The sequence below is a fragment of the Tamandua tetradactyla genome, chromosome 6 (assembly GCF_023851605.1).
Source record: "Tamandua tetradactyla isolate mTamTet1 chromosome 6, mTamTet1.pri, whole genome shotgun sequence".
Lineage (NCBI taxonomy): Eukaryota > Metazoa > Chordata > Mammalia > Pilosa > Myrmecophagidae > Tamandua > Tamandua tetradactyla.
In genome coordinates, this window is record NC_135332.1 from 39,460,839 (window position 1) to 39,487,133 (window position 26,295).

Here is a 26,295-nt window from a genome sequence, read left to right on the forward strand (position 1 = left end):
TTTATAGAGCACTGGAGCTTTCACTGCAGTTAGTTCCTTGATGACAGGAACCTTGTCTGTGTTTACTGCTTTAGCTCCAGGATCTAGAGCGCTAATAATTTGTTAAATTAATGTTGAATCCCGCCTCCCAGGATAATGTATTTTATTCATTCCAAGCACTATTATGTTTGATACTTAGAGGGGCTTCGGCATTTATTGAATTCTCTATCTTCTCTATCACAGGCATCCTATAATGCAGAGCTTGATTCTGCATATCCCTTTCCCCAGGTCAGGGGAAACGGAATCAGGAGGCTGAATGCAGTTGATACCCTATGTTTTCCCTAGGGCGGGTATCAGATCCAAAGTGAAAATGCTGCTGCAGAATTCAAAGTACCAATATGTGGGAAAGATGGAAAGAGGCTCAGTTCCCCAACTACAGGGAAAGGATGGTCATTAAGATGAACAAGCAGCCAGGCTGGATTCTAAGCAGAGATTGAATCCTGTCATAGGAAGGGAAAGTTTTCCCCACTCTCTTTTTCCCACTAAAAGCAAGAAACCAGTACCCTCTTTCAACAGCCTTTTCAAAACTGGACCTCAGCATTATTCCCAATTGCCAAAAGGTAGAAACAACCCAAGTGTTCATCAACATGAGTGGATAAACAAAATGTGGTATATAGATACAATGGAATATTTGGCCATAAAAAGGAATGGAGTCCGTTGTGATGATTATATATTTATTGATTGATTGATTGATTCCTTCTAGCTTCCAATATTCTGGAGCAGCTAGAATAAAAAATCTGAGATAATGGTATGGTAGCCCATGACAAACTGGGATCTAACCTGTAACTACTTGTTGAAGAGTGCTTTGAAAGCTATTGCTTTTTTCTTTCTTTGCTTTGTGTATATGTTATACAATAAAAAAAAGTTATAAAAATAAATAAGAATGGAATGCCCGCCATCATATCGACAATACCATACTGACCAAAAACGAGAAAAGAAATGTAACAAAAGAGGTATCAGTGGCTAAGAGAGTTCAAATTGAGTTGAGAGGCTATTCTGGAGGCTACTCTTTATGCAAGCTTCAGCTACATATTGCTGATTACCACGGTTTGCCAAACCCCAACCAAAACCATTCCTGTTAACCCAAAAGAACACCTAGGGCTCTATCTGCAATTCTACAAAAGTTTCACATCCTAAGATAACTTTCCAGAAACCTACAACCTCCAAATAGGTTCCTAAACCAGATAAGTCCTGAAACCTAGGGGGGCCAGCCTCTCCAAGAACATCAACTAGTTCCATCCCCCTATCTCATACTATCAATACTCCTTTACAACATGAAAAGTTAGACTGGGCATAGCTCAACTACCCCTAAAGATTGGGAGAAAGATCAAAGGAGAAGGAGGAGTTATAACAGAGAAGGTAGGGTTTAACAAAGGAGTATGCCTGCTGAATCATTATATTGATATTTCTTTCAGTCTCCAGTGTTTTAGAGCAGCTAGAAGGAAAAACTTGAAATTGTGGAACTGTAACCCATACCAAACTCTGAAATCTGTTCTATAACTACTGTTACAATGTACTTTGAAATTTATTGCTTTTTTTGCAAATACATTATATTTCACAATAAAAAATGTAAAGAAAAAAAGAGGAATGGAGTGCTGGTACCTGCCTCAACATGAATGAACCTTGAGGACATCATGTTGCATGAAATAATCCAGAGTCACAAATGGACAAATATTGTATTTTGTCATTTATATGAAATAATTAGGATATGTAAATTCACAAAGTCAGAAACTAGAATACAGGTTACCAGCAGTCAGGTGGGGCTGAGAATGGGGAGTTAATGCTTAATTGGTACAGTTTCTGTTTGGGATGAAGGAAAAGTTTTTGTAATGGATGGTGGTGATGGTGGCACAACATTGTGAATGTAATTAACACCAGTGAATTGTATATTGAAAGTGGACAAAATGGAAAATTTTATATTGTATATATGTTACCAGAACAAATTTTAAAAGAACAAACTCATAGAACTGCACAACAAAGAGTAAACCCTAATGTGAAGTATGGACTATAGTAAATAGTATAATTATAATAGTTTCATCAGTTGTAACCAAGTTACCACTCTCATGTAAAATATCAATAATATTTTATTATTGATGTGTGAGGAAGGTTGGGGTATATAGAAACTATACTTTCTGCATGAATTTTCACTAAACCTACAGCACTGTAATAAAAACAAACCAAAACTAATTCCTAGGATTTTCTTGGTCTACAGTAGGTGGTAAAGACACAAACAGGGACACCAGAAACCACCAATAAGATATGTTAAACTTTATTTTCCTCAGAGTCTCTGGGGAGGCAGCAGGGATGAAAGGTGAAGTGGCAGTAAGCTGCAGGGACCAGAGCAGACCTGGTGCTGGAAGGGGCAGATGCGGACAGGAGGAAGAGGAGAAGATTTAAATATCCAGGGCTAAAAGCCAGTTAATGGGTCTCCTTCATCTGCCTTTGGATTTTGTGCAGCATCTCCTGCATCCGCCGCAACTGGAATAGGCACAGACATCAAAATGCCTTTTGAGGAGTTGAGGCAGGGCTTTGATAGCCCTGAGGTATGATGGAGACTCTGGGAAGAACCATCCACCAATCCAGGACCCAAATATGCACCAGGGCCAGGAATCTTTCTATTCCCAAACCAAGAGATGCTCAGGTTTATGATCAAGTGAGGGACCTCCTGGGCTGTTAACCCCTACCACCCCATCCTGCTCTCACCTCCTCATCTTTCTCTCGGATCAGCTTCTCAGTTTCTGGGTCTGTCCCTGGTGGGACAGCAGGAATGGGGAAGTCGGTACCACTCTCACGAGTCAGTTTGCTGAGGGGAAGGGGAAAGGGGGGCAGTTGGTAAGGCCAGGGGGACCCCAGCACCAGACTGGATTGAGCCCTGGGCCTATAGAAGAACAAGGGAAGGGCCTGATCTCATCCAAGGCTGTGCTTGGGATCCCCCCGGCCAGCTTTGTCCTGGGTTCTGGCCATACTTGCGATTCCGTTCCTTCACCACCATGCGGGTCATGCTCTGGATGCACTGTGCCCGATAGTTCTCATAATGTGTCTCCCGTGTCACATCCTTCAGGTCCTGCATGTGTGTACGCACCAGCATCGTCCTCAGCTTCACAAAGTCGCAGTGCCCTGGATTTTCCACTGCATAGCAAGGCTAGGGGTCAGCGAGGGGCATGGGTAGGGGAGAGCCACTGAGGGCAAGGAGGTCCCCCAGTTACAAGCTCAATGCTTTACCTTCCACAATGCCCCAGGGGTAGAGCCGGCCCCGAACTCGCCGCCCTCTGGCCTCTACCACAGTGTTGCTGCCAATTACAGCAAATGGGATGCTTTCCTGGAAGAAGTTAGGGGTGCCTGTCAACAGTTTCTCCATTTTCACCTGTTCCTTTCTACCCATACCGTCATCTTCTCAGCTTCACTCTTATACCCAGAGCCAGGGTCCTCTCCCACCCCCGTGTCCCACCCTTACAGAGAATTTCACTCTCCTCTTTTGCCCAGAAGAAATAAGATGGGAAAGGGATGCCCTAGGCTGGCCCCACCTTTAGGGCTTGGTCCTGTAATTTGAAGTCCTCATCCTCATCAGAGTCACAGTCTGGGAACTGGTAGATCTTTATTCCAAAGTGCTCAATCTCCTCCCGGATCTAACAAACATATGAGGGGCCCACAGTTTTGGAGATTCCATCCTTTCTAGAGGCCCCACTAGATCTCCTCCCCCTACTAGCTTCCCTCACTTTGCGTTTCTTGTGATCCACTTCAGGAGGTGTCAGTGTGTCTGCCTTAGCCAAGATAGGCACGATGTTGACCCGCTGATGCAGGGCCTTCATGAATTCAACATCCAAGGGCCGGAGCCTGAGAAACAGGGATCTGTGACCACCTACTGGTGGCTGCCCTGCCCCTGGTGCTCTTGGCCTGTTCCCTTGGCAGGACCTGCTGGTGCCAGGAGCCTTAGGCTCAGACCATACCCGTGACCGAAGGGCGAGATGAAGTACAGGCAGCAGTGCACCCTGTTGTCTTGGATGTTCTTGCGGTTCAGGCCACTCTCATCTCGGAAATACTGCTCAAATTGTTGGTCGATATATTCTGCCACAGGCTTCCAGCTGGGGCAGAGACAGACAAGCAGAGAAACGGTGGGGGTGACGGCTGCTTAATGAACTCTGGGACTGCAGAGAAGTAGCCCATGCCCTGAGAAATGCTGCTGAGAAACTGTTATTCCCTTCCTTTCTTGTACTACATCTTCATGAAGCTGTCTGGGTGCAACTGCGGTGCATTAAACAGGCTCTGTTAGAAAATCAGACTAATCGCATGTGCAGCATTCAATAAATACCAGTTAGATGAGAAGAAAAAGACTGAGGGAACCAAAGAAAGCAATAAGAATAGCAGGTGAACACCAATTGAAAGCCATGAGTTTGGTTCACATAGTCCAGCTTCTGCCCCTTTGTTCATGTGGTCTCTACCTCTCCAAGCCCACTGAATCCTTCAAAGCTATATCCAAGAACCATCTCTTCCAGGAAGCTCCTCTGACTACATCAGTGCACACTGCTCTTCCCCTTCTCTTCACCACACAAAGCTATGTACATTAAGATCAAGAGCTCAATGTTCAAATCCTTTGCTCTACTGTTACCTAGTTTAATCCTCATTGCCCTGGCAGTTGGATGTTAGAGCATCATTTTATACATGACGAAACTAAATCCAGAGAAGCTAAGAGACTTGCCCAAGATCATTTGGCTAGTAAATTCACTACCCACTTCAGGCCCTGATCATCTGACTCCTAGCTCAATGCATTTGCCACTATACTGCATGACCCAGTGTGTTGTCACCTGAATGACATACATTAGAGAATTGCTCACAACCCCTCCATCACCGGATTAAGCCTCTCAGGTTCAGAGATCTTCAGACTTGTTTTGCATCCCTTAAAATGTCGAGCATAGGGCTGGACATCTAGTATGTCCTAGTATGGACACCTAATATGTGCTGACTGACAAAATGAATATATGTGAAATGCACTGTAAACTCAGATGCCAGGCAACTGACATTATTGTGGAAGGTAAGAGAAGGTAAGTACACTGACTGAAGGAGAGTAGGAGCTATGTACTGGTTAGGGCTAGGGTTTTAGGGTAAGCCTGGTTTGCTGGGACATAGTCCTTGGCATCCTCCTTTCTAGAGAAGGAAGGGTTATGATGACATGGAGGTTACATCAATCCATTGGAAGTATTTATGGAAACCAGGTACCATGTACCATCACAGTGTTGTGGCAAAAAATGTAAGAAATGGCTCTTCCCTAAGACATAGACTATGGAGCTGAGGATGAACCAGTTTGCTGAGCCCAAAGTTATGTCCTGTAAGAATAAAGTACGTAATAGTGTTTCAGAGCACAGAAAGGGCTCTAAGGGTCTGATTAATTTTTAAGGCAGTTATTCAGAGCTAGCTTCCTGGGTGTGCTACCTGTGTAGTCACAGCAAGCCACATACTTAGGCCTAGGCATGGTTTAATGCTTTGCTGTTGTCTTCTTGGTATTCTTCATAATTTTTGAACAAGGGGTCCTGTGTTTTCATTTCACACTGGGACATGCAAATTATGTGGCATGAATACAATGTAAATGGCCCCTTAAGTTTTCAGTGAACACTCCCATGAGCACTCCTGGTGAGTTTAAGATCAACGGTAGTTTACCACCCAGTTGGTAACTTATCAACTTGAGGTATTGAGTTTGGGGAGTTGACTTGTGCTGAGGAAAGGTATTTTTCTACTGGAGAAATAGGAACACAACAGTCACTTTCTCAAGAACACATAGTTACTAAATACCAAGTCAAGGTTTGAACTCTCATCCTGCTCTTAGCACCACCCTGCCTAACTTCTTCAAAGGCACCACTTTCCATCTCTTCTCTTCATCTACTCACTTAGGTCTGACCATTACCTAAGCATTCCTCCAGTTCCCCGCCCCCCAAAAAAAGGAGTGATGGGAAGTGTGACAAAGGTACCTTTTAAAGGGTAGCTTGTAGATTATCTGGAGCTTAAACAAAGTTTCACCCAGTTTTTTTTTCCTTTGGCTCTCCTGTCTCCCCTCCATTCCCTCCTTCCATGCACCCTACCCATTCAACAAAACTTGTTTGTGGCACCTAAGAAGTTGCTGACAAAAGAAAAGGAAGGAGGGAGAGTGACATTTATTGAGCATCTACTATATGTCAGGTCCTGTGCTACCTGGTTTCACAAACGTCTGCCAATTTGAGGCATTTCTTTATCCTCTTGTGTCCCCATCCTCATTTCCAGAATTATAGAATTATAGTCAGAGGTGAAAGGAGCATCAAAAATCATCTATTCCAAACCTTTCCTTCTTCCTTTGTAGAGAAGGAGATGGTGATCCAGAAAGTGTATGTGCGGGTGGGAAGGGGGGGCAGCAATGACATGCTCAAGATCACAAGGGCCAAGTACGGATGTCTGTGTTTATGTGGGCAACTGTGTGTGTGTAAGGTGGGCTGTAAGGGGAACACTGGCATCGTGCTTGATCAGACATACCACTCTGTATTGTTGACTGCATCCCCAAAACCTGGCGTGTCCACAATAGTGAGCCGCAGCCTCACACCCTTCTCTTCTATGTCCACTGCATGCTTGGTGATCTCCACGGTTTGCATAATCCGCTCTGGAGAAGGGGGAAACTGAGGCCAGGGCAAGGGCAGGGACCTGCCTAGTCAGGGCAAACCACCCACATCAGCCAGCTTCACCCAGACTCCCTCATCCACACTGCTCCCCTTCCCACCCCCTCAAGCTGCCTGGGGCCTGTTCTCTGGGAACCAGCAAGGAGTACATTTCCCAACACAGGAAATGCCGGTGGCTGCTGGCTCTGGCCCCAGCTTCTTCTCTGCTCCCGGCTTTTTTTCTTGGATTCCTGGAATCGTTTGGGGGTCAGAGAAGCACTGAGAGAGCAGGATTCTGGTTTTTGCCCTGCCTCAGCACCCAAATCTTTAGGGAGCTGTCTGGTGGGCTGCCAAGCTAGGCCTACGGAGAGATGCTGTCAATCTCTCTAGAAAGCCATTGTTTCCCTGCATACTGGGGAGTGCCCCAACCCCAGGCTCTGAGATGAGATTGATTTCCCAAGACAGGCCTACCTGCCTGTCACACTCATCTCCTTTCCTTACCTTCAGCACTGAGGAGTTTCCGGTCCCGATACAGGTCAGTGAGGAAGAGGCTATTGACGAGGGTGGATTTACCAAGGCCAGACTCTCCTGACAGGAGCGAGAAGACAGAGGCACCAAGTTAGAAAGTGAGATCTATGGTTAAGAGGCTCTACCTGGACTAAGGTGTGGGGAGAGCTACTTTCTTATCTGATTGGGAAGGTAACTAACCAAACTATAGTATCTTAGAGCTGGAAGGAAGCAGAGAGATCAGCTTATCCAGCCTTTTCATTTCAGTGAGACCCGGAGAAGGCAAGAGGTTGCTCAGAGTCACACAGAAAGAGGTAAATACTAGAAAACTGTTGATCAAGTGCTCTTTTCACTTCATCCCCTCCTAGGTATACACACACTTTCAGCTGCCAATGGCTCCTAGGTATTATGCAAAGAGGCACAGCCACTTGCTATCGAATCCTTCCCTATACATCTTCCCCTCACCACCACCCCTCCCACACACTCACCATCCCCGCCTGAAATACCCCCTGCCCAGCCGTGCCCCTGCTCTACCTGCCACCATGAGGGTAAAGTCAAAGCCTTTCTTCACAGACTTTCTGTGGACCTGGTTGGGGAGGGTCGCAAAGCCCACATATTCCTTGTCATCCTAGTGGATAGGAAGGCAGACTGCATCAGTGGGGAGTGCAGGAGGGGCCCCGGGACCCAGCACCAGCCTACTCCCATCTCTCTAGGTCTTTGCCCCAGCTTAAAGGAGTTGTGTCAGACTCCTTTGAAGGTCCTGCACCTAATGATACTGTCAGCCCCCGCTGCCTATGGAGATAGACATCACAGTGCTGAGGATGACACAGGACACACACACATGCATTCCCTCCCTCCTAGGGTCTTCCTGCACTAGCCCACTGAAAGGTGAAGCCAGGGCCAGAGGCTCTACCTCAGAGGAGTCATAGGGATCGAGCTTGCCCCACGGGCTGCGGGGCCGAGCTGAGGGGCTGAGGGGGGCTGGGGCAGAGTAGTATTGGTGACTGTCACAGGGCTGGGACCATGAGGGGGGTCTGAACTCCAGGTCGTCATAGAGGTCCGGGGCCTGGGGCCTTGGCTCTGGGATCTGGGGCTTTGGCTCCGGGATTTGGGGCCTGGATGCCCAGGTCTTGGCCTCCGGTTGGCGGCAGCTCTCGCTCCCTGGGAAATCCTTCACGAACTTGGTCAGTTCTGCATCATCTGTGTCTTCCAGGAAGCGCTTAATCTGGGGATAGGGAGTGGAGGGTATGTGGGAGGTGGCAGGAAGGGAAGAACAATGGAGGAAAACAGGATAAGGCAGGAAGGAGAAAGAGGAAAGCGTTTGTGGTTAGAAGAGAAAGAAACTGCACTGGCAGCCAAGCCAGAAGAAGTGGCCACCATCCCTCCCTTACCTGCTCACATGCCTCCCAAAATGTGAGACACCAGGAAGGGTCCTGGGGTCCAAGGGGAGCCCTGGGCAGCCCCCAAAGTGCTAGCACCTGCTCTTGGGTATGGTGTAGCTACAATCCTGGAGCTTCAATCCAGAAGGGTGTTTGTTGAGGTTGCCCTTTTCAGGGATCTGGCAGAGCCAGAGGCCTGGGAATGCCCCTAAGGCCAGGAAGTTGGATTGAGTAAAGGGAAGCAAAGAGGCATTTAGAGCTGAGAGCAGAGGTGGCTGAGAACCCGAGGGAGAATGCAGTGTCAGAATGGGGCAGGATCTGGAGGTAAAGGGGGAAGGGAGGAGGGAGCAGCAGGCCCCAGGTAAGTCACAAACCAGCAGGGGGCTCTGTTCCTCCTTTACTGTGAGGTCAGTAAACTTCAGACTGAGGTGCTGATTTTACTGGGTGGGTACTTACACCTAAGGGCTCACTGTCCAGAGCTCAGTATAACTGACCCAGCCCCCTTCACTCCAGACACAAAGCCACACCAGAGCCTGACCTTGGGCCCCAGGTGTATGATGAGTATGGGTGAAGAGCAGCAGGGAGGGACCAGGTGAGGGAGGATGGGAGAACACAGGCTATGGAATAGCTTTGGGAGGGTGGAATGATACTGAGCTTCTTGAACTGCTGACACATCCCAAGTGTGAGGGCCACAGGAAGCGGTACCCCTCAGCTGCCCCCCTTTGCCCAGAGCCATCTCTAGCCAGCAGTGAGAAGAGGACTGGCCTGAAATAAGCCACTAGGGGTGGTAAGCAGAGAACGGTCTGGAAACTGTAGAAGCCGTTCCATTCCAACCCCAGCTTGGAAGGGGGCTGCTTCCTCCCACCCCTGTCCTCAGCTCTAGACCCTAAAGCTTTCCTTGGGGGCAAACCCACTTTGTGGGGTGCCTGGCAGTGCTGGGCTCAGCTCTGCCCCACAATACCCACGTGTCACCCCCAGACAATGGACAAGGGCTGGCTGCAGAGACTGACTCACTCTTTAGGGGCTAGCCAAGCCAGCAGGGGCTTTTCCAGATCACTGTGGAGTCCCAAGTAATGTAGGGGAAATAAGGTGGCCCTGGTCTTCCTGCCATACCAATTTTACCAAGTAAAGGGAAGACTAGGGAGGGGAGCTTTGCACACTGCCAGTTTTGTGCCAGAGGGCAAGGACTGAGATAGGTAGGCTGGAGAGGAAAGTCCCCTAACAGCTTCCAGGCTGTCACTTCTCAAGTCCCCCCACCTGCCTATAATGATATTCTCCAGGGCTCGCTGGGACAGAGGGGAGGAAAACAGAGCCCTTCAGCCTGAAACTGGAGCCAGCATATGGGGGGTTAGTGATGAATATGTCCTGAGGCAAGCCTAACTGAACACACTTTACTTATCCATAGTATTTGTAGGGTCCAATGGAGTGACCATATATAAACAACCCAGTTAATGTGCCCCCTTGCCCTCCCCAAAGTACCCCAGCTTGGATGAGTAATTAAATGGCAAGAAAAGGGATGGGACTAGGGGGCAGCTGGTCTTGTTGGCTGACAGCAAAAAAGTCTGGGGAATTCCAGGAAGTCCTGCCTCTCAGCACAACCCCACAGTGTCCCGCCAGTTGGTCCCGAGGTCAGACTAAAAGTGGTAGAGAGAAGACCATGCTCAGCCTAGATTCCCCCACAGACACTGGGGGTATGGAGTGGTGGTAGGGAAAGGAGAGGGTAAGTGCTGAGGAGACCTTTATCCTCCAGAATTTTCCAGCACAACTACCAGGAACCCAGCTCCATCCTCTCATCAGCATGGAGCAGGCAACAGGGGCTCAGCACAGGTTGTCCGGATACCAGGGTCCTCACCTCCTGTCTGTCCATCCCAGACCCCAGCTCTGCCAATGGCTGAATCATTTTCTGACTTTAAGCCTGAATCTTAGCCAAGGCAGGTGGAAGACAGGTCCCATCCACCCATCTCCCAGTGCAGTACCTTACCCCAGTTTCAGTCCTGTCCTCAGGGACAGAATTCTTTTGCCATCCCAGCGAATGGTCCATGCCCCACGCTTCAGGATTCCTGTCAGCAAGCACTAGGTCTAATTTTATCTCCCAGGCAAAGTTCCTCATACACAGAAATAGCCGTGTCTTGATGCTCTTGCTGTAATCTGGCTTCCTGGCGTGCTCCTTTCCCTTTTTCTTTGACCCCGTTTCTGGCAGGGGCCAAAAAACCCTGTGGAATGTCCTTCCCCACCCCACACCCCTCCTTCTTTTCCCTTGGCTCCCACCCTCCAAGGACAGCTCAGCTGCAGCAGGATCACTCGGTTTTTCTGCAGTCCCCTCCTCCTCTGATTGGCCACCCCATGACGCCTGTCCACTGCCTATCCTGGTGGGCACAGTACCAATCTCTCAAGTCTGTGTGCAGCACAGGCTGTTAATCCACTTGTCCTCTCCTGCTAACCCCCAAGGACAATGAGGCTTGCTTGAGGGCTGTGAGCTGTCCCCAAGGTGATATGGCCCTTCAGTGCATGAGACAAGTGCCCAGGCGACCCCATTCCCAAAGGATTCCAATTCCCCAATCTCGCTCTTTAACCTTAACTTTAAGCAGTGCTGAAATAGTGTGGGATGATTTGCAATTCCCTAGGGACCCTGAATATAGGTCTCATGGGAATGGCTCAGTTTACCTTTCCAAGTGTTTCTTTGTGGTCTCCCACCTGAGAACCCCCTGCCACAACCACCTTCAGAAATTTACTCCTAGATTTCACTGCACAGAGACCCAGGCACAAAGGGGTCTTTGCTCCAGGGATTTCTCCTACTCTGGCATACCTGATCTCTGACTCATGGAGAACCTGTTTCAATTCCATCATCCCATCTTTTCCATAGTCAACTGGTCTTTGAAGAGCATGGGTTCATACCAATGGGAGATTGGCATCCCTGAGCATTCAGAGCTGCAAGTTAGGTGGGAGACAAATTGAGGGGTCTGACTGGAAGTGTGCAGATGGAGTACTTGATTAGGAATCAGGAGATAGTGTTTCTGTTAGTTGGGAGCACCCTTTGGGAGTTTGAATAGTGTCTTAATTCAGGGCCTTAATGTCTGGTTGTGAACGGTCCGTCCTTGCCTCCCAGGGAGGCTAGGGAGAGAAATCACTCCCAGATGACATATACCTCAAGCTGCTTTGAACCTGAGTAGAGAAGGTGCATCTCAAGTCTCAGGATGGTAATTAACGTTGGCCTGTCACTCTTTTCACATGCAAATGAAAACTCCCTGTGGCTCCAGAGCTAAGGAGCCCTCCCCACCTATCTCCATAGCAGCTGGGATACCTAATTCCTTTGACAAGGAGAATCCTTAGGGAGGAGTCTGGTTTGATATGAAACAGTCTAAAGACTGGGCTGGCTTGAGGGCACAGCCTGAGACTAGGAATTGTGGTGGTGGTAGGGTGCCTTTAATTAGAGAGGAGCAGGGTGACCTCAGCCAAGCTGAAAGCTCCAAGACCTCAGCTGAACTGAACTTAGTGTGTGGCAGAAAAAGCTCCTCTGGCCCCTGCTGGGCCTGGCATTGGGGACAATCAGTGTTCCCCCAGGCTTCCATCCCTGGAATAATCAGTCTGTCCATTGCCCATGTGGGGAGAAGGAGGGGGGGTCAGGGATAAGAACCAGCAGCACTTGGTGTCTCCCAGGAACCCCTCTTTGGAGAAGGTCACAGAGTCATCAAGACTTCCTGGCCAAGACTTGGGCCTCAGCCTGGACACAGCTTGAGAGACAAAAGCCCAAAAGGTTACCCTTTCCAGAACTGGAAGCATCTGATTCCATGAGGCCCAGGGAGCTTCCTTCTGGAGGCTGCCCAAAGCCCACATCCTACCCTTCCCCCTCACCCCCCACCGCCCCAGGCTGGTCATGGATCCCCTCTTGCTGTAAACAGCCTATGCCTCCCAATGCAGAGGCAAAGGCTAGAGGGGTGGGGTATGGGGTTCCAGACTGGGAAGAGAGGCTGGCATGGGGCCTGGGGCTCTGACACCAGCACACTGTGTTTGTGGTAGGCTCTGGCAACAATTATAAGTGGAAAGCTGGCATCCTCACAGCCAAGCATCAAAACTTCCTACTCAGGGACCTCCTGGGGAAACGGGCTGGGGTTACTTTTTTTCCTCCCACTACAGCAGGTGGTAAGAATGACGGCGCGCTCACACACACATACACACACACGCACACGCGCTGCAGAGGGACCTGGTGTGTGTGTGTGTGTGTGTGTGTGTGTGTGTGTGTGTGTGTGTGTGGTGGTAATGCAGCAAAAAGAAGCTCCCCCATGGTTCCTGTGCAGAGGGATATAGCTGATCCAACTCAGCAGAATGGTGATCTGGGTTTTCTTTTCAGGATCCCTGAGGGTGCTGTGGGAAAGACCCACGGAGTGCTCCTTGCCAGGCTGTTGGAAGGAGGGCCCAAGTGTCTCATCATCCCTCCGGGAGAGGACAGGCAGTGTTGATGGGTTTTCTCTGTGTTTTCCAAAGGAAGTTGGTGCTGACCCTCTAAGCTCAGGTGGGTGGAGAACGGTCACTCCCTGAGAAAGGTCACTGAGGTAATAGCTGTCCCAGGCAAGGGCGGAGACTCTCACCTCCGCTCATCGCCCACACGTCCTTCTCCGCCAACACACGCGTCTCGGCCGGCGGGCGCCTCCCTCCCTTAGCACAGACCTACCCCTTCATCCAAGAACGCGGGCAACGCCCCAAGGGTCGGGGCTTGCTCCCCCGCTGCTCGGATTCAAGGGAAAAACTTGGGAGCGTCGACACAGCGGCGCTCGCCCGCAATGTCTGCTTGAGCCTGGGACCGGCGACAGCGTTCCCGGCCCCGCAGAGCCCAGGCTGCGGCGCCGCAGGTCACCGCGGAGCCGCCCGGGAGCGGCGGGCCCTGCTCCCCGGTCCTGCCCCGCGCCCGCCCGCCTTACCATGGCTGCAGCACGGGCCGGGCCGGCCCCTCCAGGACAGCGCCGGAGCGACCCGCGGCCAGAGCTGCGCGCCGACCTCACCTCACCGCCGGCCCCCGCCCGCAGCTCCCGAGTGCAGACCGGCTGGGGCGGGGCCAGGCGGGCGGAGGCGGGACTAGTTGGTTCTGGGGCGGAGCTTGCACCGCCACTGCGCGGGATGTCTGCGCTAGTCGGGCTGGGGGCGACCCCTGCCTGGGGGCGGACCTTGCACCCCGCGACGCCCGGAAGCGCGAGGAATGAGGAGTCGCTCCGGACAGGATGAGGGGATCGGCTCCTTGTCCCTGGGGTTGCCCTGATCACCTGGCTCTTCCTTAGTCAACCCCTGAAGAGTGGCCTCTTCCGGCAGCGCGGCACCACAGAGGCTTGAGCCAGTCCCCAAAGAAAAGGGAACGGCGCACCTGGCATCCCCAAAAGGAGAGATTTGGAAAGAAACCATTAGTTAACCTAGGGATTCAACAAGGCTTATGGGAAGCGAAGCCAACTGACGATTGCCTGAGTCAAAGAAACTGGTTGTCCATTCTCCTGCCACACCCACTAAAGTGGAACGTCATTCTCGACCTCCACTGTGAAGGAGCTGTGGAGAGATTAAAGATTAAAGAGGATTTGTTGCATAAATTATCCAGAGGATCATCTACTGGAAGAGATTGAATGGCCATCACAGGACCTGTGGAGTCTTGTCTGGGGCCAAGGAGAGTGGGAAAGGCCTCAAGAGAGACCAGCTAGGCCTAATCCAGGCCCTGCGGGGCTGCTCTGCCTCGGACAAGCAGATGGGATGCTGTGGGGTCAGGTGTTCTAGCAGCTTAGGGGCATAAGCAGCTCAGGAAGGTCTGAGCAGCTGCGGGGAAGGGGAAGAGTTGGCGAGGGATTTTCCTAACTTAAGCCGGGTCTGAGATGATCAGGCTCCTATGGAAGTTTCCGATGTATGACCCTCCCTCACTCCCAAGAGTCCTCCCCAGATAGGCTGGTTGGCCTTGGCCTGAACACACTCTGGACAAAACTGAGGCCCAGAGGGATGGCCCTCTCTCTTGGCAAAAGCACCAGAATCTTGCTTACCCTATCTCAGTCTGATCTGTGACTCAGTGGATATGGTTGGGACCATTTAGAACTCACTGGATGGACACAGAAGAGTACAGGGATGGCAGGTTGGATCAGGCCCAGAAAAACAAGGGTTGGCTCTTGGAGATTTAGGAGATACTTGGCACTATTGGACTGGGGAATGGAAACAGGTGTTGGTACTTAAAGACATCAGGGGAATTCATGAGCCACTAGACTGAGGAGACACCTTCCTAGTTACCTAGGGCTGAGTGACCTTGGCAACTCACTTCAGTTTTCCAAATCAGAAAATGAGGGATTAGAGTAGATGATGCCTAAGTTTCCTAGTAGCTCTGGCATTCTATAAGTAGATGCAATGGGAGTAGGATGGTATGCTGTATGCTGTTGTAGGCCATGAAGGAAGAGAAAAGAGCAAGGCAGCAGCAGGAGATGCTAAAGAAAAGTTGGATATGCAGAGACTCAGAAAACCCAGGAACTGGGAGAGGGGGGAAGAGGCATAGGATGGGGGCCAGCAGCTTGCCTCCAATGAGTGGAAACCTCTGAACGTATGGAGAGGATCCAGGAAACCGCCTGGGGTAGAATAGGAGATGTGAAGCTGTAGTCAGGAAAACAAAGACATAAAGGAGTTTCTTTAAAGAGAAGCCAATGGCTGTTGGAAGTCTGCAGAAGCAACAGCAGCTGCTGCCATCAGACCCAAATGACAAGTTCAGGCTACATAAAGCCCTGCTGTTCGAGATTAGCTATAAACTGCTAGTGTTCATGCACACACTCGTAAGAATACCTCTTGGGTGCTTCCACCCAGCAGTCTGCGTGGCCTAAAGTAGGAGTGCTGGGACCAGGGAGAAAGCCTCCATCAAGAAAGGCAGGTCCATTGCAAAGCATTGTTTTCCTCTATCACAACATACCCCCTCCCCTCCAGCCCTGGCTTCAGTCCAAGTGTGGACACAGACACATCTCAGAAGGCATCTCAGCTAGTCCTCAGCTGTGGGTGGAATCCACTTACTGCCCAGATGGCAGAGAACTCTGTGTGTCCTGAGGTACACTGGTGCCAGCTTATCTTGAGGGAACCAAGATCCCAAGAGAGACCTACGGCCATATAACTTAGCTCCAAACTAAGAATCTTGGGGTCTTGGTGCCCATACTTCTTTTCTAATCACTGCACCACAGGTCCATGAGGATGCTGGGGGAAATAAAACCCTAAATAGACTTTAAGCCAACCCATCTGCACAAGCCACACAGGCTAACTCTGCAGCATTTGAGGGTCTTGGCCTGCACAAGTTCCCATGCCAGCTTTGGCTATAATCTCACTGCTCACAATTCCCTTTCCCTCCTTCAGCTTCTGTTTCCCCCACTGAAAGTGGAGAAGTCTATACTCCCAAATTCTGGCTCTCAAATTTTGTGTTGGTGGAGATAGGGTCTGAACCTGGTCAGAAGCAAGACTGAGATATAGCCATCCTATGTAAGTCACTGACCACTGAGTGCTCTTCCCCACCTCCAGCCAGCAGGTGGCCTGAGCAGTATCAGGCAGCTCTTGAAGCTCTGGCTCTCCTTTGAAATGCAACATTCCATCAGGCATTGATGTCTTTGACTAGAGTACAATTTCCTGGGCACCTCTGGCTGGGTAGGGTATTCCAGCTGAGTGGCTTAGCTCAGCACAGAGAGGACTCCTCTGGAAAACTCAGATTAGTAACCATGGCTCCTCCTTTCTGTCTATGGCTTCCCTGCTTAGGTCAAGTTAACATGGTCTGTATAGAAAACCTTCTGGCCTCCTGCACTGGATCATTCCTACCCACCCATGGGTGAAGGTTATGTGGCACAGGAACTAAACAAGGAGGCTGTACTTGGGCAAAGGTGAGGTCGAGGTTCAAAGCCAGGAATAAAAAGCCATTCCCACAAGAAATAGGACCACAGATCTGCATGACTAGCAAGGGTCACTTCTGCCTCTGAGTACCTGAGTTTCCTTTAAGTGGTACAAGGACTAACTGTGCTCCCCCTTCCCCATCAGAAGTATATAGGTTACTGAGATATAATCAGAGAAACTTGGTGGAGCCAAAGTATTATCACTGGGTTGTGTCTTTCAAGGAAACCTTGGCAAGTTTGTTAAGAGGCAAGAAACCAAAATATCTTAAGCCCCACTCCTGCCCCCTCCACTGATCCCCAGTGCCCCATGATCCTAGGGCAAGCATGAGAAGTGAGCGGCAAGGCCAAGAAACACTGTGTTTCTGGGGGTGCTTCCTTGCACTTGCTGAAGGGCTGCAGTAATAGACAATTCTGAAGCCAACCACTCTGATGGATGGCTTCGGAGACTGGCCCTTCCATCATCTTCCCTGAAGTGGGTCACAAGATGCCAGGGATGGAAGGAACTTATGTACCTATTAATATGACTACCTATGAGATAGGTAGATCCCCTCTCAAGTCCCCTTGCCTTTCCAGCCTCTGCTTGAATACTTCCCATGGCTGAAAATTAACTCACTTTAACAGCTGCCCTACAATTTTGGGTAGTTCTTCATTATACTGAGCTAAAATCTGTTTTCCTCTGCCTTTCACCTTCCAAGGACCTCCATGCTAAAAACTTCACTGACTCGTTTCCTTGGACTTTCTTTTGTCCTTTGATGTCCACTCACTTTCAAGTGACCTATCTGTATACTTTTTTTTTCTCATAGATTAATCTTCAAGGGCAGGGAGTGTGTCTTTTATTTTTATCTTTGTTCACTTCAATTAAGCAAACGTGATATGATGTGCGCCTGGATGACCAGGCTGTTGCCCCCAGATGTCTGATCAATATGGATTGACTAAAAGGATTCACTGACTTGTTTTCCACTGATTTTAGAGCAGTCGAGCCTTGAGGCTCTGGGCTTCATTGACCTATTATTTGCCCTTCATCCTTGCTGCTTATCAGCTCACAGTCACTTCCCATCCTCATAGTTCACAGATGGTTCGAAACCCCAGTAAACCCTTTCCCTTCACAATTATTGGCATCTAAAAGTGCTGCTAAAATACTGAGAAGTTATTTTCTAGGAAGATGTGGTTGCAGAAAACTTCTACATCACATAGTTGTATTCCTAGAGGGAAAATAAACTCCCTAAAGTGCTCTCAGCTTTGATGAGCAAGGAATGGGCCTCAGTTTTTTCATCTATGAAACAGGGAGAAAAAAGTCCACCTGATAGGGTTGCCATGAAGATTCATTACAGAAATACATTTAGCATGGGAAAGTCACTAAAATAAATAATAGCTATTATCTCTGATAATGGGAAAATTATTATCACCAAACCAGCAACTGTTAACTGTAACTATTTCAAATGCCTTCCTTCAAAAGGACTAGGGCTGTACACGTGTAATAAGCGTAGAGGGATGGGAGAAGAGAGAATGCCAGAGTAATGCCTTAAACTAAAGTGACAGTGGAATGACTGTGATGCCACCACCTGTGGAATCCACTTTTCCAACTAGTCGCCACTCCATTTCTAGAAAGCAGGTTTTGGTTTCAGACCTACTGACTCAAATTCCTGAAAACAGCCACTGTGGAGACCCCTGGAGCTAGATGACTTTGCCTCTGGTGGGTATGCCAAGGAAGCAACTGGCTGCCCCAGTCCTCTAAACTATAGAATCAAAGCCTAAGCTGCTTTCAGGAACTGCCTCACATTCTGTCCCCCCTGCCCAGGCTTTCACTTATCCCCCTAAGGTGCAGCTGTCTCTTGCTATTCCCCTTATGGCAGCTGGGCCAAAGGCAGCTGAGCAGAGAGGGTATAGGGACATGGATGTTTCTGTCACTTAAAACAGCCTTTCTTTGAGCAGCTGTCAGTGTGGCTTTGAGGTTACAGATTTGCTTCTTCACACTAATATGCACCATATCCTGACTTTAGCCTATGGTTTCTCTTCTTACTTGAAAATTCCACTGTTTCAAATGCCACCAAACTATGCTGACAGAAAGGTGTAATGTTGGAGGTGGGTTCCAAGCAGGGAACCAAGGAGCTTCTGAAAATACATGAGAAAGTCCAAAATGAATATGGCAGATTCTTGTCTTTGTAGGATCATTCTAGGCAGAAGAAAAATCCAAGAAAATCTGGCCTCCATTCTGCCATCAAGCCTAATTGCATTTCCCTGCCCCATTTTATAGACAAGAGCAGAGAAAGCTGCCCAGGTCTCACAGTGAAGCCTCTGCTCCTGTGCTTCCAGTAGCTCTTGCTGAGGCAGACAGTACCGCAGCCTCTGCTGGGGCAGCCAACTGTCCTGGTTTGCCCAGGACTGAAGGGGTACCTGGGAGGGTGGATTTTCAGTGCAAAAACCAAAAAAGTTCTAGGCATGTCCAGAGGAGCTGCTCACCCCAGCTTGTCCTCAAAATAGTAAGTCATAGCCAGAGATCACTAGCCTTCTTTCAAGATCTGTTTTTCCCATCCTGCTCTGGAGTTGGCTGCCCACATAGCTGGAAATGAACAAATACCTTCTAACAGGGCAAGATGCCTGCTTCCAGAGAAGCTGTGTAGTGAGGGTCAAGCTAAGAGGGAGTCTCCCGAGGTGCCCTGCCCCACTTTCAGCAGCTCTACTCCACTCTTTCAACAATTCCCTTTCATCTTCATGGCAAGCAAGAGAAAATGAGGAGAGCAAGAAAGATGGTTTTTAGGGTTCTTTCCAGACAGCTCATGTTCTACGTTCTATTTATATCCCCATGAATATAGACACTCCCTAGTTCCTCCTAGACCTTTGAGTTTTTCTTCTTAAGGGGAATCTACCTGAGCAAAATTTCTCCATGGCTCAGGAGCCGAGAGGAGGCTGACCATTCCCTCCCTCAGGAGCCAGATAACATGTCAACCTAAAGACAATGCTGTCTGCATTAGGTATCACTGATAGGACTTCTTCTGGTTCCTGGCCTATTTTCCAGAGATGGTTCTTACATAATTGATAGATATGTAAGTCTAGCATGTAAGTCAGCATGAGAAGTCACATCCAAGGGCAAGTAGGTCAGGATCCTGAGGATCCTGGAGCAAGGGAAGCCCTGTCCATCAGAGGTGCTGTACCCCTTTCCCCATCAAAAGCTGATTTTTCCCCAGTAACTTCCCGGGGCTGTGTGAGAAGACAATCCCCACTGACCCAATAGGGAACTCTCAGGACCTTCCTTTGAGCTTCTGCTGGTTCTGGCACAAAATATGTATCTCTTTCCTTAGTCCAGCACAAACTCCTCTGGGGAGACTCCTGCCCCTACTGTCCTAATCTAAGGATGAGAACCATCTGACCATCCTACTCCTTAGACAAAACAATCTTTTTGTCTAAGAAAAGGTTGTTTGGAAGGAGACAGACAGAGAGAGGCTGAATGAAGAACCATCTCCAGCTGTGGATCCAGACGGGCTTGTGAAACTCAACAACAAACATGCTGCCTTCCTTGAGCCAGGCACTGTGGCTGGGTCCCAGAGAATTCTTGCTGTGAATGGAATCTGGAACAGACTCTCTGGTCAACCATTCCCAGATCAGAAGAATCAGAGGCCTTGTACACCAGCACCATAGATTCTCTATTCTGGGGCTACCTGTGGGCCATGCAGCCTTCAGACAGACTGGGGAAGGCCTAGCTTTCTCAAATTTTGTAGGGAGAATACCAGGCCCACCTTCATGTTACCCCACCCTCAGAGAGCCAGAGAAGACCAACAGGCCCAGATGCCTGGGAATCTTGTCTTCCCTAGTTTCTAGGGAGTTCTGCTGCTGAACAGGGCTGGAGAGCTGTAATTATGGAGACAGGATAAGAGCTATTTTGGGAAGGAGACATCCTGCTGCCAAGGCTTTTGACTTCCTAAACTAAAACAAAATACATAGAGAAAGGGGGAGAGGAGTGGGGAAGAACAGGGAGGAGACTCCTTAGTCAAAACGTCATATCCTGAATAAAGAGAAATATTAACCCCTTCCTTCATGTATCCTATAGATTTGCATCAAGGCCAGTTGTCAAGATACCCCCTGACTTTGAGAAAGGGAGATCACCTGATCCCCTGTTGACTCCCTCTCTCCTAAGACCCTCCAACAGCATTATTCAGTCTATTCCATTTATTTTGACATTTGCACACTTTTGTATTGTTGTATAAATTTTTCCTGTCCCTGTCTTATCTCCCCAACCAGATGATGGTAAGTATCTCAAGACCAAAGTATGTTTGTGCTGTGAGGCTTTAGTGCTTCCCCCAGTAGTGCCTGGCAGAGTAGAAATGTTTATGGAAGGGAGGAAGGAAGGGAAGGAGGGAGGGAGGGAGGGAAGGAGGTAGGATGGAGAGAGGGAAGGATTTAGTGTCTTACATGGAGATAATCTCTAAAAGTAGCTGCACCCACCCACAGCTGAGTTCAGGGTACAGAGCTGGATAAGAAGCCATGGCAGAGGAGGCAGCAGCAGCATTTCTGGACCCATTCCCTTCAGCTGTTCTGTAAACTGAGCTCAGGGTTCTCCTGCCCCCATTTGCTTTGCATCTGTAGTTAACTGTCAATTCTGGGCTAGTCCATGGATGGGACCCATTAGAGGCCACCTCAGGGCTCTGGGCAAGGGAGAGATACGGCCAGAAAAAAAATAAGAGGCTGGAAGGTATTTGACTCTCTCATCAAACATGGACCAAGAAGAACAAACGTTCGTATGGGAACAATGCACTGTGAAATCAGGATACTCTCTACAAAATTTCGGACATGGGGCTGCTGGGAGCAGAGTCCATTTTGTGCCTTTTCAAGTTGAGTATCCAGATAAGGTGTAACCCAGAAAAGTGACCCCTTTCTGAAATGTCCCCAGGCTGGCAAAGGAATAGCCAGATGGGGACTGATACAACAGATGGCTGCCCAGACAGCCTCCCCCAGCACACTCGGCAGGATTCATTATCTGCCAAAAGGTAGCTACTCTTTCTTTCCAGGGCCATGACTAGTTCACATAGCACCTTGTGCAAACCTCTTCTGGGAAGATGCAGTCCCACAGGTACAGGGCTTGGCAAGTGAAGCACAGGCTTGTTTACAGCCCCCGTTTACGGCTCCTACTCACTCCCTATGCCAGGGGTGCAGTGAACAACCTGCCTAACCATAGGTATCATCTCTGTCTCCTCACACCTACTTCCATGAGAGGACTGGAAAGTAACTTGGGTAAGGGAGGGCACAGGAAGACCAGAAGTAAACTCTCAGGGGTGTTCTTACCTCCTCATCTGTCATAACGGAGAAGGAGAAGTCAGGCATTCCAAGGGGACAGCAAATGGAATTCAAAGAGTGCCAAGGAGGGGAAAAAGGGAATTTTACTAAAGATGATAAGTGGACTTGGGCATAACTTGACCCAAATCCTTTCCTAGTACCAGTGGCCCAACAAACAACAGCTAGCATTTACTGAGGTTCGCTGTTGTCAGGCACCATGTTAAGTGCTTTCTTATATGCAGCAGCTTGATTAGTCCTCACAATAACCGTAAGAGGAAGCCATTATTCCTACTAACAGACGGGGAAACTGAGATTTGGTTAGGTAAAATAACTTTTCCCAGGACTCAAAGTTAGAAAATAGTAACCCCAGATAATATAATTCCAAACCCAGATAACATAACTCAAAGGCCATACTCTACTGAACTCCTACCTTATAGAACTTTGTCCCCTTTGAAGGGCAGGCTGTCTTTCTCTGCTGGGATTGGATTTCATTTCTAAGGCTCTCTCCTCTCCAATAACTTCCTCATCCAGAGCCCTGGCCTCCCTCCTGTTCATAAGGCTGGAACATATTTTGGGCCACAAAGCTCAAAGCAGGAACTCCCTTCCTCCCACCAGAAAGGCCAACAGTACAAAGAGACTGGAGGGTCACAAAGCCCTGAGGACACTTCCCTGAAGGATTCTAAAATAAGTGGCAGGACCCACTGATGGCCTTAAGGGGGAGGCCCAGACATCCCTAGAGATTTTCCTGGGCAGCAGACATTAATCACCTCCCAGGTCCTAGGTTGGGGGCTTGAGGAGGATTTTGAGAAACCAGAGAGACACATGAGAAGAATCTCCCAACCTGGACCCCAAACCTGGGGGGTCAACTCCAGTAAGACTATGAAGCATGTAGTTTGCTTTGGTGTTTTTTATCATGTGGCAGTTAAGATCAGCTAAACTGAAAGGCAGTGGGCTTAAATCTTTCTCCATTCCAGAAATGGCTTCTCATTAAAAGGAGATGCTTAAAAAGGAAAGATTCCAAGTCTCAAAGGGATGGCTCTAATAGTGGTTGTATGTTATGCAAGATGGGAAATTCTTCATGTCAAAACCCCAGCTTATACCTTCCTAACAGATCCAACTTTGTAAATACATTGCGGATACTCTCCCACTGTCCTCCCATCCCCTAAACCCTCCCAATGGGCCCAGAGGAGGGAAAGCACAGACCTTTTAGCCACCAGATGACACGATTGTACATTTCCTCAGAGACATCTGAAAGTAACACAAAGATTGTTGCTTTTTTCCTCTCTGTGGGATGCACCCCCTACCCTACCCCCTATTCCTTACATCTCCCTTTCTAGCTCCGTATTTCTCTACCCAAAGGTGCCCTTAGCTCTTGATCCTCTAAGGAGCTCCTTCAGCTTAGGAGTAAATGTCACATTCCCACTCTCCCTCTTTTTTGCACAGTCTCTATGCCTCTGTTAATGCTTTTCCCCTGCTTGAAGTCCAAGTCCCAGCTCATCTATGACCCATCTTCTCTACATTGTCACCAAGATATTTACCTGAGGACCTTAATCTCTTTAATAGCCCTTACCAGCCCTCACTCTGCTCAGTTCTTCATTTCCACTCTTGGGAAGCCGCTTCTGACCCTGGAAACCACTCTCTACTACCTTCCATTGAAAAGTTAAACAGCGTAGCCTGGAAAAGTCAATGTTTGATGCTGGGCCCAAGCATCATCATCAATGCCATTAGTTTGGGGCTTGGAGAAACTGGGAGGAAATGCAGCCGTGGGCTTAAGGATAGGACTAGCTATGGCACTAGTAGGAAGGCAGCCCTAAGGCCCAGAATGAAAAAGGTGCCTTTCCTTTCCCACCTTACTAAATCGGGGCTGCACCTCGGTAAATCTGCTTCTTCACATACCCAGGAAGAAAGCACTAAACCTTTGAATGGGTTGTTTGAAGGTATGCTTGGGGGCCTGTAGCACTTCCCTCAATGGCGCCCAGCTTGGAGGCTCCTTTGGTGATGGTGGCGGTGGCGGTGGTGGTGGACTTGCCTTCTCTCTCTGGAACATCAGATCCTCGCAGAAAGGGCTTGTGTCCATTTCAAAAAGAGATGATAAAGGGTCTGGGGGAGGAGGGGACTTAAGCTCAAAATCAGGTGTTGTTGGCCGGCTTTGGAACATTTCAACTTCAGGATTGAGTAAGGCCCACCATGAAGAGTCAGGCCCATACCTAGGTAAAGACCGAGGAGGTAAGGGCCGAGGGGTCAGTTCCAGTTCAGCATGGACGGGTTCTGGGCTCCTGAGTGCAGATCCTGGGGATGTGTGGACAGTTTCTGGATATTTTTGTTTATACATTGGCTCTGGAGTCACATACGTGGAAGATTTGCGGGAGCCCTCAGGCACTGCTCGAGCTGTCACACGGTGAGGTGACTGTGCTGAGTGAGCCCCTGGGGAGATAGTGACCCTGCGGCTGACATCATTGTCTCCACGGATTGAGGACTTCGTGTTGGACTCCACCTCTGATGACACTAACACCTTTGGGGTGGTCTTGGGCTCACTGTAGACAGAATACTTGTGGACAGATTCAGGCTCTGGACGCACAGGAACTCGGTGTGGACCATCTGAATCCCTAAGGATGGAGAATTTGAGGGATGAATCCAAGTTCATATTCTTATGAAAGGCTTTGAATTCTGGGTAATTTGAGCTAGGAGGGCCCATTTCAGACTCCTGGCCAGGGTTCCTTCTCTGGGCTGCTCGAGAGTCTGCAGAGACTCGGCTGCTGCCATGTTCTGGGCTAGAGGGTCTCTTTGGAGATCTGACTTCAGCAGCAGTGAAAGTCCTTCGGACTGGTTCAGTTTGGACAGCTTCATCCTTTGGGTAAACTGAAATTCTACGAGGAACTCTAACCCCTTGTGGGTTCTGGACCTTAGAGGGTGGGTCTTCCTCTGGTAAGCTTTGTAAGTTATCTTTCTGATCTAGAAAACTCAACCGGCGAGAAGATTTGGCATCTGCAGTTACTGAGGTGCGATGACTGCTATCACGCCCTGCAAGAGACATACTTTTTCGTGTAACTTCATCTCTGGGTGGACTAACATTCCGCTGTGTATAGATAGCATGGGAAGCTGGCGTTTGAGTTTGCTGGCTTCTTCGTTGAGAATAGGGATGGCGGTTAATTTCTGATCTTGGCCGGGTCTCAATTCCCTGAGGTGAAGGTGCTCTGGAGAGGCCAAGCCCTGATGGGGGGGAGAGAGATCGAGGATAGTCTGATGCCAAATGGTAAGCGGTGGGATGTGCAGCTTCTGATCTTCGATGAGGAAGAGGGCTCAGGGAACCTGCAGCACCTCGCTGGTTCAAGGCAACAACGTGCCCGTATCCCCGCTGAGGAGATGTGCTACTAGCCTCAGCTCCTCTTTGTGTTGATACTGCTGCTTTGGACCCAATTTTATTTGTATTGACCACATGATAGACAGTACCTCTCTGGGTAGATCCCATATTTTACCAGCTGGCTTGTATTCGGGGTCCTAATGAAGCCTGAATATTTACCCTCAGTTTTAAAAGCCGCTGTTCTTGAGCTCCCACAAAAGTGCCTGTTGTTCTAAGAGTGTCTCAAAGAGTCCCCTTAGCTACCTCTTTGTCTGGTGATGTCATAAAGGAAAGTGTTTCCTATTAAACATCCAGGGATCTAGTCACAATTCTTCAGAGAATCTCAGGCATTGCCTGAAAGGAAACTGGATTTGTCTTTGGGGTTGATACTAAACCTCTGGACACATTCTTAGCAAAACTGTGATTCCCTGGTGTATAGTAAAGGGTCCAGATTGTTCCTTACTCTCCCCAGGCTCTAGGAATTCTCAGGGACTCATCCACATAAAGAGTTAGCCAGAAGAGCCTATTAGAGTCAAGGCTAACCAATCCAATCAAGCTATTAAGCCCCAGTTTTAATAAGGCAGAAAGTACAATCTTGTTTGGAATGACACTGTATCCAAGTCAAAAAAAATAGAGCTCTAGCTTTTTCCAGGTTTCCCAAATGGTTTGGTTGAGCTGGTGTTAAAAATCCTGGTTGTTCAAATGTTAAATTCTCATCCTCCTTGGCCCAGAAGAGAATGTGGTATTGTAGATGGGATTTAAAAATTAGACAGTAATTGGTTTCAATCATAAATGACTAGCAATAGACCTTGGACAAGTTATCCAACTTTCCTGAGCCTCTGTTTCTTTATTTGGAAACCAGTGCCTCATACTGGGTATCATACAAAGGTTAAGTGTCCTTTCTCATGATCCTCTCTTCTCAATTATCCAATCAGCTGGACTCTGATTCTCTCTTCATTTTGAAGAAGGACTTCTTCACGGTTATCACAGTCATAGGATGATCAGATTCAACTGTTTCTGAATCATTAAATTCAGCCTTGATTCGAGACAAAGCTGAAACCAGTACCACATTTTTTTAGCAGTAGGAACATTAAGTGATTGAGAAACTTTGAGCTACTAACACAAATCTTTTTTTTTTTATTTTTTATTTTTTTTATTAATTAAAAAAAGAATTAACAAAACAATTAGAAATCATTCCAATCTACATGTACAATCAGTAATTCTTAATAACATCACATAGTTGCATATTCATCATTTCTTAGTACATTTGCATCGATTTA

General features: G+C 48.6%; 1 protein-coding gene across 11 annotated transcripts; it reads right to left on the bottom strand.

Annotated features, from left to right (window-relative positions):
* Positions 1–2,292: 2,292 nt before the first annotated feature.
* On the bottom strand, positions 2,293–26,020 carry SEPTIN4 (septin 4). Of its 11 annotated transcripts, XM_077164928.1 has the most exons (14): positions 23,572–25,571; positions 22,879–22,923; positions 21,685–21,692; positions 8,074–8,385; positions 7,695–7,788; positions 7,155–7,241; positions 6,535–6,658; positions 3,987–4,121; positions 3,756–3,873; positions 3,564–3,665; positions 3,262–3,358; positions 3,006–3,168; positions 2,743–2,842; positions 2,293–2,517 (listed from the first exon to the last, which is right to left on the bottom strand). In XM_077164928.1, exons 1-14 carry the CDS (start codon positions 25,142–25,144, stop codon positions 2,458–2,460), a joined length of 3,018 nt encoding a protein of 1,005 aa, XP_077021043.1. In that variant the 5' UTR covers positions 25,145–25,571; the 3' UTR covers positions 2,293–2,457. The 11 variants fall into 11 exon arrangements, 8 of the variants coding, with proteins under 8 accessions (XP_077021043.1, XP_077021041.1, XP_077021039.1 ...); XM_077164926.1 differs by lacking the exons at positions 21,685–21,692; positions 22,879–22,923; positions 23,572–25,571 and adding an exon at positions 13,456–13,799; XM_077164924.1 differs by lacking the exons at positions 21,685–21,692; positions 22,879–22,923; positions 23,572–25,571 and adding an exon at positions 10,521–10,778.
* Positions 26,021–26,295: the final 275 nt, after the last annotated feature.